This window comes from Ambystoma mexicanum, chromosome 5q (genome assembly GCF_040938575.1).
Source record: "Ambystoma mexicanum isolate Mex_15411 chromosome 5q, UKY_AmexF1_1, whole genome shotgun sequence".
NCBI lineage: Eukaryota > Metazoa > Chordata > Amphibia > Caudata > Ambystomatidae > Ambystoma > Ambystoma mexicanum.
Genome location: NC_090933.1, coordinates 69,691,153 through 69,708,234, shown reverse-complemented (window position 1 = coordinate 69,708,234; position 17,082 = coordinate 69,691,153). Strand labels below are relative to the sequence as shown.

General features: G+C 47.6%; 1 protein-coding gene across 1 annotated transcript in view; it reads right to left on the bottom strand.

Annotated features, from left to right (window-relative positions):
• Nucleotides 1-16,680, bottom strand: part of CHMP5 (charged multivesicular body protein 5) — a 295,753-nt gene extending 279,073 nt beyond the window's left edge. The window contains exon 1 of the mRNA XM_069620542.1: nt 16,421-16,680. Coding sequence (XP_069476643.1) covers nt 16,421-16,489 — 69 coding nt within the window. The 5' untranslated portion in view covers nt 16,490-16,680. The remainder of the gene's footprint in view (nt 1-16,420) is intronic.
• Between the last annotated feature and the right edge of the window lie 402 nt (nt 16,681-17,082).

Sequence of the window (17,082 nt, the reverse complement as noted above, 5' to 3'; positions counted from 1 at the left end):
TGAGGCACATCGGGCGGAATCTGGGACCCGGTACTTCTTCTCATAACGGTCCCTCTTCGTTTAGGTTTAGATTAGGCGTTTTTCCAACCTTATATACAGTTTAATAAACACCCTTGAACTGTGATCACTTGTGTCTGTCTTTACTGTTGCCACCAGGAGCTCCTTACACCGCCCTCCCCCTTTTTCTATCTGCCCCCTCATCCACAGAACTTCCTGACAAGAGTTCATATCTGCCAACTAGATATATGCCACCACACGTAGTGCTATGGGTCTATAGGAGGTACAATTAGTGGGGTCTTTCCTGGGCTTCAGAATTAGCGTAATCATGGCTTCACCATAGAAGGAGGGAGGGAGCCTTGCTGGAAAGCTTCTTGCCAGACTTTCAACAAGTGCATGGACACTTTAGGACTAAATTTGTTTAAAAAATACAGCCGTTAAACCATCCGACACCAGGACTTTTGAGGTGGGTAGCGCTGCAATGGCATTCATTATATCCTTTTCCGTGATTGTGGCATTTAAGAGTATAGGGTGCTCTGATTTAACTTACGCATTGGCATATCCGTAGGTTTGCTTTGCGTTCCATAGGGGATTGTGTATGCTTCCTAGCATACAGTGTCTTGCTAGAAGTATGAAACATATACACTATCACTCAGTTCTGATGGCTGGAAGGTTTAGAATTAATCTTAACTACTGGTATTGCTCTAGGCAACCCTCCAGGCCATTGTTCTTTGCCTGCCAAGCCATTACAAAAGGGGAAAGACCATATGCAAATCAGGCTTGGTCCTACCCCAAAAGGGGCAGTCTAGCCTGAACTACTAGGTCACATCCATTCTGCACGAGACCACAAGCATCGACAAACATGTTTTGGTCTTGTTAGGCCTCATTAGTGAGGAGTAGCTTGGGTCTCTCGGCCCAGCAGTCACGGGACCCATGTCTGGGCATACCCGTCCCACTCGGGACGACTACAGCAAAACAAAAGAGGTGATGGCTCTTTCAGAACACAACAGTAAGGCTAGTAAGCGGCAGGTCTTCCGTCCTCTCCATATTTCGGGTCTGTGTCTGGGCAGAAACTAATTTCACCTCCTGATCTGCCAGTGAGCGGAATTGGTCCAGTTGAACTTTTATGGATGGAAGCAGGATTTTATTGCTGGACCTGATCCATTTCAATCTCAAGTTGTCGGATCTGTACCTCGAGTTCCGTCAAACTACTCCTTATGGCCTTATGGACTCCATTCTCTATGCCTATGCAGCATGAAGATAAACCTTGACTGTGTCCCAGATAGTAAGTATTCAGGGGGACCAAGCCGATATTAGTTTAAATAAATGTGTTAATGACCACCTTGATGTCACTTTTAAATGCTACATCCGACAGTGCATGCAATTTAAAATGCCAGAGAAGTTGCTCAATCGCATTCTCCTCTAGAAGAAATGCCCACAATAAGCGGGGGTGTTCTGATAGAGTCCCGAGGAGCAGAATACACTCTCAAGACCTATGTAACAGTCCCATCCCGATTAAGAATCATTCAATCCGTGACTGCATTTCATGGACTGAAGAGTAATATGAATATTCCCTATCACTTGGATGGTGTCCCCTCCACAGGTCTAAAAGCTCAAAATCATACATGCCCTTGTGAATTTCCTGTGCAGAGAATGAAAGAGCTCTAGCAACTCTGCTGGATCTACCTAGGGAGGTGCTTAAAATAGTGTTGAAATCTCCAGCCTTTATAAACTGGGTATGAAGATGATTAGCACATTTACTGCTGTTTTTGCTGCCTATGCTCACGTGAGGTGGAGGAGGAGGAGCATTTAACCATAACACAAGTGCGGAGCGTGGCGCGGAGGTGAAGTCAAGTCAAGGCACAAGTGATTATTGGTCGGGGGCTGCCAGCCTTTCCAGTCTGTTTTTGCTGCCTATGCTCATGTGAGGTGGAGGAGGAGGAGCATTTAACCCTAACACGAGTGCGAGGTCTAAAGGTCGGGAGGGTCATTCCCTGCAAATGGGATTCTAATGTTTCCCCTCCTATAACTCCTTCCTTCTCGTACAATATCTCATAGAAACTGGCAAATTCTCCCGCTATCGCCTCGGGGTCCGATCTTTCCCCCTCTTTCCCATTCTTGATCTTTGCCACCCATCTATCTGGCCGCTCGGCACGGAGCTTCGCCACCAGCCTGGCACCCGCCTTATCCCCTTTTTTGTAATATTTCTGTCTCGGGTGTTGGAGGCCTGCTACAATTTTACCCATCTCGATTTCGTTCCTGTCTCTTGGTTTTGATGATCCCCAGGTCTCTCTCCTTCTCTTCCTCTTCCTTCCCCTCGACTCTCTCCAATAGGCGTATCTCAGATCTTAGTTTGTGGGCCAAGAGCGTTCTAGTTCTCTTCTTGGCCGCCCCTTCACTAATCAATCTACCCCGCCATGTAGCTTTAGCCACCTCCCATACTATCTCCAAGTGAACCTCACCAGTGTTGTTTAACTCAAAGTACTCTCTAATGGCTGAAAACATCATCTGCTCTCTAAAAACCGCATCCCTTAATAGGAGGTTGTTGCACCTCCACAATGATTCCCTCGGTTTTAAACCTGATATAATAATGTCTGCCCAAACCAGGTCATGATCTGACCAGCTAACCCGGTGATGGTTACAAGCATCAGTTCTGCTCATTTGCTGGTGTTCCAGAAATATATAATCAATCCTGGTTCTGGAGCCATGGACTGCGGAGTAAAATGTATAGCCTTTCATAATTGGGTGAGTCTCCCTCTAAAGATCTACCAACCTGTGGTTCCACATTAAGTCCAAGAACCCTCTGTATGGCTGCCCCCCCCTACTACCTGTGGGGATCGGCTTCCCACTATGATCCAATCCCCGGTCCACCCACATGTTAAAATCGCCTCCCAAGAGGATGAGCCCCTCAGCCCTAACCAATACCTCCCTCAGTACCTCCTTGATGAATTGCATCTGACCCATATTTGGGCCATAAATGGCTGCTATGGGAATTCTGGAGTTTTCCAGGTTTCCCGAGACCACCACCGCTCTTCCATCTGCTCTGCCCCAAACTGACGACTCTAGCCTAAGGTTTCTGCGGAGTAGGACCCCAACACCTCCCTTTTTGGTGGGGCCTGATGCCCAGAATATCTGGCCCACATGTGAACCTGGAATGCGCCTTTCTTCCCCTTTCACTGTTCTAGTTTCTTGTACTAGGAGTACACCCAGACCTGCATTCTTTGTTTTCCTCCCCAGGAGTGAGCGCTTTGTTGGTGAGTTAAGGCCCTTTACATTAAGCGATCCTAGCCTTAAAGTTTCGACCTGGCCCCTTTTCTCATTGTCTGTCATCGAATGACATTTTTGGATTCACACTTCTTCCGGCCATATGGAAGACGCTCAGCTCACTTCTTGAGTCTGATCTATGTTGTTACTGACCCCATACATTCCCAACCCTTTCCCTCCCCTCGACCTCCCCCCATCCTTGTCTGAGACGAGGTGAGGAGGTCGCGGGGGAATGAGGAGGCCCAGAGGAAGCCAAATCACGAGCCAGGCTCCCCCCCCCCACAACTGGTATATATAAACGCTCCGAGACACGCTGGAGGGAGCGGGGGCCCGAGAACTCTCCCAGACCCTCGGGGGAAGGAGGCTTTACGAAGGGACCCTGACGCCCCAGGAGCATAGACGAGAACTACAGGGCCCCTGGGCCAAAAAGAAGAAGAAGGGCAAGAGAAAATATTTTAAAAAACAACACCCCAACGCATGATCTAGAGGAGGATTAAAAGATTGGGGCTGCATCAGAGGTGCAGGAGTCGGGAAAAGTTAAAGGACCCCAGCCGGGGGTGGCGAGGAGATAAGGACAGCGAGGGACGGACGGACCTCTTCCCCGAGTGGCTTGCCAACTGGCAAGCGTCTCAGACAAGGATGGGAGAGGGGGTAGGGGGGGGTCGAGGGGAGGGAAAGGGTTGGGAATGTATGGGGTCAGTAACAACATAGATCGGAATCAAGAAGTGAGCTGAGCGGCTTCCATATGGCCGGAAGAGGTGTGAATCCAAAAATGTCATTCGATGACAGACAATGAGAAAAGGGGCCAGGTCGAAACTTTAAGGCTAGGATCACTTAATGTAAAGGGCCTTAACTCACCAACAAAGCGCTCACTCTTGGGGAGGAAAACGAAGAATGCAGGTCTGGGTGTACTCCTAGTACAAGAAACTAGAACAGTGAAAGGGGAAGAAAGGCGCATTCCAGGTTCACATGTGGGCCAGATATTCTGGCCACCAGGCCCCACCAAAAAGGGAGGTGTTGGGGTCCTACTCCGCAGAAACCTTAGGCTAGAGTCGTCAGTTTGGGGCAGAGCAGATGGAAGAGCGGTGGTGGTCTCGGGAAACCTGGAAAACTCCAGAATTACCATAGCAGCCATTTATGGCCCAAATGCAATTCAAGGAGGTACTGAGGGAGGTATTGGTTAGGGCTGAGGGGCTCATCCTCTTGGGAGGCGATTTTAACATGTGGGTGGACCGGGGATTGGAACATAGTGGGAAGCCGAGCCCCACGGGTAGTAGGGGGGGGCAGCCATACAGAGGGTTCTTGGACTTAATGTGGAACCACAGGTTGGTAGATCTTTAGAGGGAGACTCACCCAATTATGAAAGGCTATACATTTTACTCCGCAGTCCATGGCTCCAGAACCAGGATTGATTACATATTTCTGGAACACCAGCAAATGAGCAGAACTGATGCTTGTAACCATCACCGGGTTAGCTGGTCAGATCATGACCTGTTTGGGCAGACATTATTATATCAGGTTTAAAACCAAGGGAATCATTGTGGAGGTGCAACAACCTCCTATTAAGGGATGCGGTTTTTAGAGAGCAGATGATGTTTTCAGCCATTAGAGAGTACTTTGAGTTAAACAACACTGGTGAGGTTCACTTGGAGACAGTATGGGAGGTGGCTAAAGCTACATGGTGGGGTAGATTGATTAGTGAAGGGGCGGCCAAGAAGAGAACTAGAACGCTCTTGGCCCACAAACTAAGATCTGAGATACGCCTATTGGAGAGAGTCGAGGGGAAGGAAGAGGAAGAGAAGGAGAGAGACCTGGGGATCACCAAAACCAAGAGACAGGAACGAAATGGAGATGGGTAAAATTGTAGCAGGCCTCCAACACCTGAGACAGAAATATTACAAAAAAGGGGATAAGGCGGGTGCCAGGCTGGTGGCGAAGCTCCGTGCCCAGCGGCCAGATAGATGGGTGGCAAAGATCAAGAATGGGAAAGAGGGGGAAAGATCGGACCCCGAGGCGATAGCGGGAGAATTTGCCAGTTTCTATGAGATATTGTACGAGAAGGAAGGAGTTATAGGAGGGGAAACATTAGAATCCCATTTGCAGGGAGTGACCCTCCCGACCTTTAGACCTGGAGAAGTCTTCACCCTAGAGGCCCCAATAAAAGATGAGGAAGTCCTCCGGGCAATATCAGGTTTGAAGTTGGGGAAGGCCCCGGGAGAGGACGGGTTCACGGCAGGCTTCTATAAGGCATTTGCAGGCCAACTGGCGGATTCCTGGCGGATCTGTTCACGAATATTATGTCCACAGGGAGGGCCCCTCCGTCGTTTGGGAAAGCATTAATCACGGTCATCCCCAAAGAAGGAAAAGACCGTGCAGACTGCCAATCTTATAGACCAATCTCCCTCCTGAACGTGGATGCAAAGTTGTTCACCAGAATAATTGCAACAAGACTAGAGGGCCTCCTTCCGAGGCTCATCCATTCTGATCAGGTGGGCTTCATACATGGGAGGCAGGGAGCAGACACCCTCAAGAAGACTCTCCATCTAGTGAGTTAGGCAGCACCCAGGGGGGGCAACCCAGTCTTGGTGGCCATAGATGCCGAAAAGGCCTTTGACCGAGTCAACTGGGAGTTTCTACATGGGGTACTAGAGACATTTGATTTCGGTGAAGGTGCCCGACGAGCGATCAAGGCTCTGTACGCAGAACCGTCAGCCAGAGTTACGGTAAATGGGTGGCTATCATGTAGATTTAATCTTCAGCGAGGGACCCGACAGGGCTGCCCCCTCTCGCCCCTATTTTTTGCAATGACCATGGAAATTTTGGTGGAATATCTGAGGGGGTCCCCTGATGAGATGGGTATAGATGTGGGAGACAGAACCTTTAAACTCGGTCTCTATGCAGATGATATAATGCTCCACGTGAGGCAGCCAGCCCAATCTGTCCCAGCCGCCTTGCGGGTAATAGAGGAGTTCGGGCATTTTTCAGGATTGAAGATGAATGTGGGCACATTTGGTCCCCACCGGTGAGGGACGCGATCCCTGGCCACAAACATTCAGTCCTGGTTTGAAGCGGGGCTTTGCAGGGTGGGTCAGTTGGTGAAAGAAAATACATTCATAAGCATCCAGGAACTGGAGGAAGCATTGGGCATTGTCAGGCTGTCCCCACTCTTCTATCTAAGATTGAAGGGGGTATTCATGGCAGGGAAATGGAAGCAGCATATACAGAGGCCACTCACCCCAGTAGATAAGGTCTTGGACACGCATGTAGATATGAAAGGTCTCATCTCCCTCCTGTATACAGCGCTTTTGTCCCGCCGTGAAGGAGCAATCAGGGGTCTAAGAAAGAGATGGGAGAGGGACTTGGGCTGTGAAATTGGGGCCGGTTTATGGATGCGACTCTGTAGTAGGTCATTTAAGACCTCAATTTCGTGTCAATATAAGATGCACACCATAAAACTGCTTCACAGGTGGAAATATGACGGGGTAATACTCTCCAAGATGTTTCCAGCAGTGATTCCCCGTTGCTGGCATGGATGCCGGGAAAAAGCCAATTATTGGCATATGTGGTGGACATGTCACAAAGTGCGCACATATTGGACAGAAGTGTTGAGCTGGATCAAAGAGGCGGACGGAGGATCCCACCCACTAGACCCAATCTTAGTATTATTTGGACTTGAAAGAAGGGATGAGCGGTTGGACAATCTTCCACACCTGTCACATTGTTTACTTTTAGCGGCCAGAGCCTGTCGAGCTAGAACTTGGAAAAGGGCCTGCCTCCCCATGAAGAAAGAATGGGTGGCAGTGGCAGGGATATTTATCTTATGGAAAAGATCACAGAAGCTATACAGGGATCCAGCGTTCTGATAGAGACTGAATGGCTCGGGTTCTTTAGTGCTTTTAGTAACATGGAAAGTACTGGTTGAAATTCCCAGAGAACAGTGACTCGGCCCCACCAAATAGTTAACTTGGAAAACATAGACTTTAATTCAGAGGAATTGGCCCATTTCCGACGATCTAGTGCCCAGTCGGGACTGCCGACAATGGATTGAACAGTATAAGTGAAAGCAGCGATCAGAGACTGTGCCTTGAAAGGGGGTGGGGAGGAGGAGGGAGGGGAGGGTGTATACACCAGGGAATTATCTATTTTTTTTTTGGATAAGGTTTATAGGGACACAAGTCCCTTTCATGTTTGCTCCGAAGGTTCTCTGTTGTTTCATAAAACCAATAAAAATAATTAAAATTTAAAAAAAAAACACAATGTCATTCTCCTGCAAGAGACCTGGGCCTTGGAGACCACACTGTTAGATGGCTACACATTGTAGGGGATCTCAGCGAAAAAAATGCTAGAGTAAGATGTTATGGGGGTCTGGCGATTTTGATTGAAGCCTCCCTAACCTGCAGGTTTAGGGTAGTGGAGACTAACATGGACTACCTACAGGTGCTCCGCATTTTACCCTCTCGGGGGGACACGTTAATCATTTTGAACCTCTATAACAACCCCCATAAGGCTGAGGCAGACAGGTTAGCCAAAGTCAAGGCGTTTCTTGATGAGTTATTTCTAAACAGGAGCAATGCATATGGGGAGGAGATTTTAACCTCAAAATGGGTGTAGATCTGCCAAAGGATCTGTCAGATCCGCTGGAGGACTGGTCACTGAACATCCCCTTGCCCACAATGAAATATGGACGGGTGTGTGCAAAGGGTCTCCAAATGTGTTTGTGGCTCATCGAATAGGGGCTGCGCACGGTAAACGGATGCAAAGCACCCGATATACCGGGTAACCTTACCTTCAATAATCGCCAAGGTTGGAGGAGGGTGTGGCCAGCAAACGGGCAATGAGGACGTGATTCCTCACTGCTCCCAGTCCGCCAGCTAGATCCTGCCATTATCCTGACAGTTCATGTTGTTAAACTAACAAAAATAGCTTCCAAAAGCGGCGGACCCCTTCTGCAACGGGTCGCTGCACTATGGACCTGAACCGACGTGTGGTTCCGGAGATATACTCCACTGAACCAAGCGCCCTGCGACAGCAGCTACCATCACTTCGCTGAGGCCAAAATCAGGAAGACTAAACAGTGATCCCGACCCCAAATAACACTGCGAGTAGGCGGCGAGCGCGCCCATGAAAGCAAGCGGGCACTGGCATCCCCTGCTCCGATGCGAGGTGGAGCAACCCTGCTTGAGGACGACAGAGAGGACCAGCCGACGTTACGATCCTGATCACTGCAGCAACAAGGTGAGCCGTCCTCCCCCCTGATGGGATCTCCAAGTGCCAGCGAGGCTCGGCTCCTCCCTGCTGCCCCGGCGTTCAATGGGGCGGTCGCATCTAAGGCTGCGAGAAGCTGCTTGTGGGCCCTTGGGAACGACGCAACCTGAGCTAGCAGGCAAACCGAGGAAGGCTGCCTGAAGGCGCTCCGGATGCAGGAGAGCCAGGCCGACAGCAAAGCGAGCAGCGCCTGCGACAAGGAGTGAGCGGGGGCAACCAAATCAAACACGTCTCCTACCCAGAGACGGTGCGAAAAAACTAAACTGCCTACCAACAATGATACGCAGCAGAATTATCCCTGGACCCCAACCGCTCACAGTGGGACCCTGAAAGTGGAACGCGACTCGTGGATTCCAACACACGTTCCACAAAACAACCGAGAATGGAAGGTAAGCTGCCTACGCTGAGGGCATGGCTAGTATAAGGTGAATGAGAACTACGCACTGAATCTACAACGCTCCGAGCTCCCAATAAAGTAGTGATGTGGCTGAGCGCTGAGTGTCCCAGGTGAACCCAATAAGACTAATATCCTGTGAATACATCACCTAGCCGCCATAACACGCAGCAATATACGTGGTTTACACCCTTAAAATCGCTTGTGAGCCCAGACCGTTATCAAAAGCGACTACCTGCTGGAAGGCGAGCTTGTACACAACCGGTGCGCCGACCTGAGTGGCAGCACGCACTTCAGAAGCTGAAGGGATTTGAGAAGGCAAAACAACATTCTGATATCACGGGCCCCGATCAAAGACTACTACTGAGGACAACTGAAACAAGCACGTCTCCCAGGAAAGGAGGCAACTGGAGTACTGACCTGCTTGTCCGTGGCGTGAAGCGGCAACAGGGCTCCTAATCCTGCACTGTACGAGTCTAAGACACACGTTTGAACTGAGACTAATGGAAAGACCTCCTTCCCGAAAGATAGGATGCCGACCAAGCCAATCCTCAGGCCAACAATACAAAGGAGGGAGAGGGCATAGGTGATTACGCAGCGGACTTCTGGGAAGAAAACCACAAAGTGGACAGTGCATATAAACCGTAAGAGAAACCAAAAGGAGGGAAGAGTTGTTAGAGATTACAACGGCACCTCCCTAGCGAGATAGAAGCCAAGGCTTGTGGCTCTGCCCCCTTCGGAGTACCAAAGCCGGGTGGTCACGGACAGCACCATTTGGTAATAAACGCTGGACAGTGCACCTGCGAAGGCGGAACAAGTGTCTCTGGTGAACCACTTGACCAGTATCCACAAGATCCTGAACCAACAGCAACAACTGGATGGTGCCTTGCCGAATCGTTGCGCCCGAAGCGTGCAACCCACTGACATAACAGCTGCACAAACATCGGCTGAGAGGGAAGGGAGCAACTGCAAATCAACACTGGCTTGACCACCATGGGGAAAGACAGGGCAGAAACGCGACAACGCAGAGCAAAATGGAGCAGTACACAATCACTACCCAAGTGCCCCCGCAGGAGCAGGGCACCATGGCGATGCATTGGGACCGAAGGATGACAATATATCCCTTAAAGACATCACGAATGCCATCACCAACTCAAGGACCTCCATGGAAAAAAAGATGGATGGCATAAGTACTGAGGTGTCGCTATTGCGCCATGAGCTGCAAAAATTCACGGCTCGTACCGGGGAAGCAGAGGGCCGCATGTCGGAAACAGAGGACAGCCCGAGGACTGTAAATCACCAAATGACCGGAGCATTGGCACGCCTCAAGGCACTGGAAGAATGAGTGGAAGAGAGTGAGGGCAGAGCAAGACGGAACAACATCTGGATCCTTGGATTGCCAGAAAACTCCAAAGGCCCGAGCATGGACCTATTCCTAGAGCAATGGCTTGCGGATCTATTCACTCCCAAGACCCTATCAAAATTCTTCTCAGTTGAACGTGCTCACCAACGGGCAGACAAATACCCAGAGCTCCCCCGCGCACGGTAATAGCAAATCTCCTGAACTATAGGGATCGGGACGCCATACTGCAGATGGCCAGAACTAAGGGCTCCATAACATTTAATGGCTCCAGAATCGCCTTTTTCCCCAGACTTCACCAGGGAGGTTCAGAAAGCGAGGCAGTCCTTCGACCCACCCAAGAAACGCCTTCAAGCTCTTCACATAAAATACGGACTTCTGTTCCCAGCACAACTGAAAATATACCACAACCGTACGACAGTGCATTTCACGGATCCCAGAGAAGCGTGGAGCTGGGTGGAAAGAAACCTAGAGGGTGACTAGAGGCCGAATCGGAGGCAAGACATCGACAGGAGTCGCCCACAACCAGAGAGAGCACCACCTGAGCTCCCACAACAGGAGATGGAAGCACTGCCAAATGAAGACAATGACTTCTGGAAGCAATCCCATTCTTTTTTTGAAGGGGATACCAAATATTACAGCTAATATAGTGTTGTAATATTTGGTATCCCCTTGATTTTGAAGGGGTAACATTTAACAAAGCACTGCTTGAACTATCCCTTGCATTGGGGAGGGATGCACATCATAAGCCTTCACTGTGACAGCTTCTGGAAGCCATCCCATCCTTTTTTTGAAGGGGATACCAAATATTACAGCTAATATAGTGCTGTAATATTTGGTATTCCCTTGATTTTGAGGGGTAACATTTAACAAAGCACTGCTTGAACTATCCCTTGCATTGGGGAGGGCAGTACATCATAAGCCTACACTTGGACAGCTTCTGGAAGCCATCTCATCCTTTATTTGAAGGGGATACCAAATATTATAGCTAATATAGTGTTGTAATATTTGTTATCCCCTTGATTTTGAGGGGTAACATTTAACAACGCACTGCTTCAACTATCCCTTGCATTCGGGAGGGGAGTACATCATAAGCCTTCACTGTGACAGCTTCTGGAAGCCATCCCATCCTTTTTTTGAAGGGGATACCAAATATAATGGCCAATATAGGGTTGTAATATTTGGTATGCCCTTGATTTTGAGGAGTAACATTTCACAAAGCACTGCTTCAACTATCCCTTGCATTCGGGAGGGGAGTACATCATAAGCCTACACTGCGACAGCTTCTGAAAGCCATCTCATCCTTTTTTTGAAGGAGATACCAAATATTACAGCTAATATAGTGTTGTAATATTTGGTATCCCCTTGATGTTGAGGGGTAACATTTAACAACGCACTGCTTGAACTATCTTTTGCATTGGGGAGGGGAGTACATCATAAACCTTCACTGTGACAGCTTCTGGAAGCCATCCCATTCTTTTTTTGAAGGGGATACCAAATATAATGGCTAATATAGGGTTGTAATATTTGGTATCCCCTTGATGTTGAGGGGCAACATTTAAAAAAGCACTGCTTAAACTATCCCTTGCATTGGGGAGGGCAGTACATCATAAGCCTACACTGCAACAGCTTCTGGAAGCCATCTCATCCTTTTTTTGAAGGGGATACCAAATATTACAGCTAATATAGTGCTGTAATATTTAGTATTCCCTTGATTTTGAGGGGTAACATTTAACAACGCACTGCTTGAACTATCCCTTGCATTGGGGAGGGGAGTACATCATAAGCCTACACTTGGACAGCTTCTGGAAGACATCTCATCCTTTTTTTGAAGGGGATACCAAATATTACAGCTAATATAGTGTTGTAATATTTGTTATCCCCTTGATTTTGAGGGGTAACATTTAACAACGCACTGTTTGAACTATCCCTTGCATTGGGGAGGGGAGCACATCATAAGCCTTCAATGTGACAGCTTCTGGAAGCCATCCCATCCTTTTTTGAAGGGGATACCAAATATAATGGCTAATATAGGGTTGTAATATTCGGTATCCCCTTGATGTTGAGGGGTAACATTTAACAAAGCACTGCTTCAACTATCCCTTGCATTCGGGAGGGGAGTACATCATAAGCCTACACTGCGACAGCTTCTGGAAGCCATCTCATCCTTTTTTTGAAGGGGATGCCAAATATTACAGCTAATATAGTGTTGTAATATTTGGTATCCCCTTGGATTTTGAGGAGTAATATTTAACAACGCTCTGCTTGAACTATACATTGCATTAGGGAGAGGAGTACATCATAATCCTTCACTGTGAAAGCTGCTTCTGGAAGCCATCCCATCCTTTTTTTGAAGGGGATACCAAATATAATGGCTAATATAGGGTTGTAATATTTGGTATCCCCTTATTTTTGAGGGGTAACATTTAACAATGCTCTGCTTGAACTATCCCTTGAATTGGGGAGGGGAGTACATAATTTCTGTGCACTGTGACTCTGGGCCAGCCCAACAGGTGCTCAGGGCACCAACACAAAATTAATGTGGCAGGGATCACCCTGATCGTCGTGGTGACACAACTTGAGCGCAGCTGCCGTTGGCTCCCAGGCAAGTAGCTGCTCTGTGATCACACAGAGCACCAGTGGCCTGGAGGCACCCCGTTACACATGCTGGTCTGGGGCACCCAGACCACACCCAGACTAGCAGGGCCACAGGCCTGTGATCACAAGGGGTAGGCCTGCAGGCCCTACACAGTGAGACAGAGTGCCATTACATTTAGTCTACCACCGTGGTATTGCACGTGCATGCAGAGGCTGATTCTTCCAGTCAGGTATGAGGCTGTCATGACACATCCTTAGAGGGTGTGAGAAAAATGGTGCAAGGCCCTCTTTTTGTGAGGGGGCCTGACTCTAGAGGGTGTAGAGAGGAATGTCAAAATAGGATTAGAGTCAAAGGCCTAGAACAAAGGTAGGTTTTGACTCTAATCCTCTCTTGACATCCTTAGAGGGGCAATACATGTTCTTAAAAGGGAAACACCACAAATACTCCCACTATGCTATGAGATGTGTAATATATATATTGTCAGTCTCGCTTATTGTGTAATTTATCTGCGTTTCACGTCAACCCTGTAAAATGAAATATTATTTGTATGTGTTTTACGGGCCTGCCATGATGACTGCACCGCTACAAAACACCCTCTACAGTGAACCCATCTATCGGGTCAATTTCCCTAAGAACGTAGTATTCCGGAGTATTTTTTCAATTTCCAAGCGTAGTTTGTGTACCCATTTCCATCACTGTTGGCAGCTGTGATTTATTCAGCTACTAATAACCAAATAACCAACCAAGTGTTGGCAGCTGTGATTCTTTTTAAGCTACAAATAACCATACAACCAACTAAGTTTCATTTAACTCAATGCAGTTCAGCCGACTGATCAAGTAACAGTGGCGTACCGAGCCACGGGTTAGGGGGGGCACACTGCCACCCCACAGGCTCTTTTTAGAGCCTGACCGGGACTTTCGTTATTGGGCCACCCTTCCCGTTCGGCACCTCAATGAGGGTGCCCAGCGAGAAAGGTGTCCCACTGGCAGGACAATGTGCGCTCAGTAATTCCTGCTCAGCACAGTAATTGTCCTGGCAGCAGGACACCTTACCCTTTCCGAAACCTCTGGCAGGACAATGTTCCAAGGAGCTCAGGGCAGCAGCAGAGGGGATCACAAGTTGCTCTGTGTCAACAGAGCATTTCAATGTGCGCCATTAGGCACTATTGAGAGGGAGGGGGTACTATTAGCAGGGACTTTTGTCCTTTTAGAAATGTGCATGGCAGGGAGTGATCAGGTGTTAGAAGGTTGCATAATGCTGCAGGCTTTATGAAATAATGACTATGGCTTTACCCAAGGGGGATTTGTTAGGCTCACATTAATCTGCATGATGCTATTGTGACTTTGCATGCAGGATGGGGAGAATAAAACCAAATCCATCCTCTTAGTGCTCAACATATTTCTATAATGATGCATAGTGTAAAGTTAATAATGAAAGGGAAGTTTGTTATGTACTGTGCTTTGCTTCCAAGGCATTGATATAAATAAAGTATTATTTAAGCACATGAACTGCAAAGGGAAACCTTAATAAATATCTAAATAAACTAAAACTGTGAAGACGTGCTCAGTTGCTTAAATTGTCTCCATCCCGGTTTCACTATTAACCAAAGTGTGTGATTCTGGGCAGATCATGAAATCAGACTGTGTCTTATCTGCAGCTCTGTAAGTGATTCACTTCAAAGCTTATGTGTTAATATATGATGCTATTTTTTTTAAAAAAAGCCTGACTTGTTCCATATATAACAGTGCAATTGGGGTATTTTGCACCACAAACTTATTTGCCACTTGGCTTACTTATGACAATTATTCTAAAGTCACTTGCATTCTGCCTCCAAGTATCAAAGACTGATGATGCTCCTTGCTATGTGCTTTCTGTGAATTAATGTACGTTGATGTAATCCATATGCAAATTAGTTGATGTGCATGTATTTTGCCCCAGAGCGCCTGGACAGATCTCTAATAGATGAGTTCCCTGCATTTGTAATGATTCTGCCGTTTTTTTTTGTTGTGTTAAAATGCGAGATGCCACTCGTAATGTTACTAAAAAAAAATAGATTGGTGCAGGGGTGGGCGGTTTGTGGGCGCCAATGAGACAACCTGGAATTGCGTGCACTGCATTTGAGGGGAAAGTAGCAGGAGTTTCACCGTGATTGTCCCCCCAGCCTCTCTGGCAATGCTGAATACTCCCCTGACTGAACAATATAGAACTCGGGCGGTATGACAGTGTTGTGAAACATTTAGTACCCCATACCGAGGCTCGGAACTGTCCTACTTTGGTCTGCAATCTACGTAGACAGCTGAAGACAGGGGATACCGGATCGGTATGGGATACCTGGTGCGCTTTATAAATAAAATAAATACTAAAATACTAAGCCTGTCAGTTACGAAATGTACTTTATTCCCCCTCTTCGGCAAAATGACCTGTTATGAATACGTACGGTAAATGGGAGGAGAATAATATGTAGCTTTTGCAGTGTACACAAGTATGAGCCAGGCCTGGTTGGGGCAGAGTGGAATGCAATACCGTCTTGTAGGCAAGCTCCACATAATGACCAAAACCAATGAGGAACAACACGCGTGTGTACAATCGGGCTATAGATGGCATAATCCCAGTGAGAAACGCGTCCTACTAGTTGGCGACGGTGCATTCAAATTAATAGAAAAACTGGTGGCCATTGCCATTTTTCGTTCAGCGAAATCAGTCAGGCATCGATGAATACGGAAGTTGAGCATGTCAAAGCAAAGTCATGAGACACAGCGCATCAGGGGGAGGCGCCAGCTGCAATTGAGACTGCAAAGCCTGCCTCCTAACCAGGCCTAGCCACTAGCGTGAAACACAATTGAAACCAGGAAGTCAGAGACAAAGCGATTGCATGCAGGAATTAAGAGTAGAATGGCCGCTTGTAAAGTGTAATGGCAACACTTAGGAAAAAGTAAGGAGATTGGGGACTTTAGTGGTGCAACTGTCCTTGCTTGTATGGACTTGTAAACATGCGAGTAACTTTCTCTTACGTGTAATACTGAAGAAAGCTAGTAACTTCTGTTGTGCTTCCTAGGGGCACGTTACCAGGCCAACTTGACAACAGGAGACGCGCGGGGTACTTGCTCAGTTTATGTATAGTCACGCGAGGGAGTGTGAGATCGCTTATAAGCATATCTCGCAAGGGACACAGCTGTCAAAGCAATGGAGGTAGGTTCACAAATCCACTATTATTGTAGAAGTGTAAGTGAGCTTTATCTACAAAAGAACAGTGTCTCCTCGTATTGGTAAATGCCATGCTAGCTACCCATCTATGTTCAAAGGAGGCAAAGAGGGCACTTAGAATATACACAAACACTGGACTGGGGCGAAAGCGCAGCACAAAGAAAACGACGGGGTTCACACGCCCCCTCCCCCTTCCAAAATCCTCTAGATTACGACGATGATTGAAACCTGGCCTCCCATCTCTCCTACTCAAACAACACATGTATACACTACCTTGTTTTCACAAGATTCCCCACTCCCTGCGCGAAGCCGCACGCACCCCTACTTCACACTCACATTGCCGATGCAGTCGGTAAGGTTAGGCGGCGGCGCCTTAGGCTTGGACTTCCCGAAGATGCGGTTCATGGCTGCTCTTCTCTCACGCTAAGGGGAGCTGCGGTGACAATAGGTTCAAGCGCCGCCACTGATGTTGCTCCCGCACTCCGCACAGGACTCTCCTAGGAGGAGCTGCACTGACAGCACCAAAGCCGCAACCAATCAGGAGTCTTCAGCGGCTTAGTTGGGTATTGACAAAGGGGCCGGCCATTTTGGAGTGTCTTATGTGTACTATGTTATAAGCAAAATTACACATTGAAGAGCTTTTCTTCCCTATAAATTAAACTCAGCAGTGTCATCACTGGTGAGACAAAATATATGTATAAAGCAGTATTGATTTGTTTATAAACGAATATTCTTTAAAGCACACTATGTTTTGGATTGAGAATCTTATTAATACTGTGAATTGATATGACTGCAGATACATGGTTTTGACGTCATGTTCTTAATAAGTGGACACAATAGCACGTGAAGAATTCGCTCTTTTAGTTGCTCTCTTTTTACTTCTAGTAGTAAACCATCACATTCAAAGATGGAAACCGTGTTATGCCCACTTGTACTATCGGGGTACATGCATAGTATCTCAAACCTTCTTAGTTTGTACAAACCACAGAGTTCTTTAT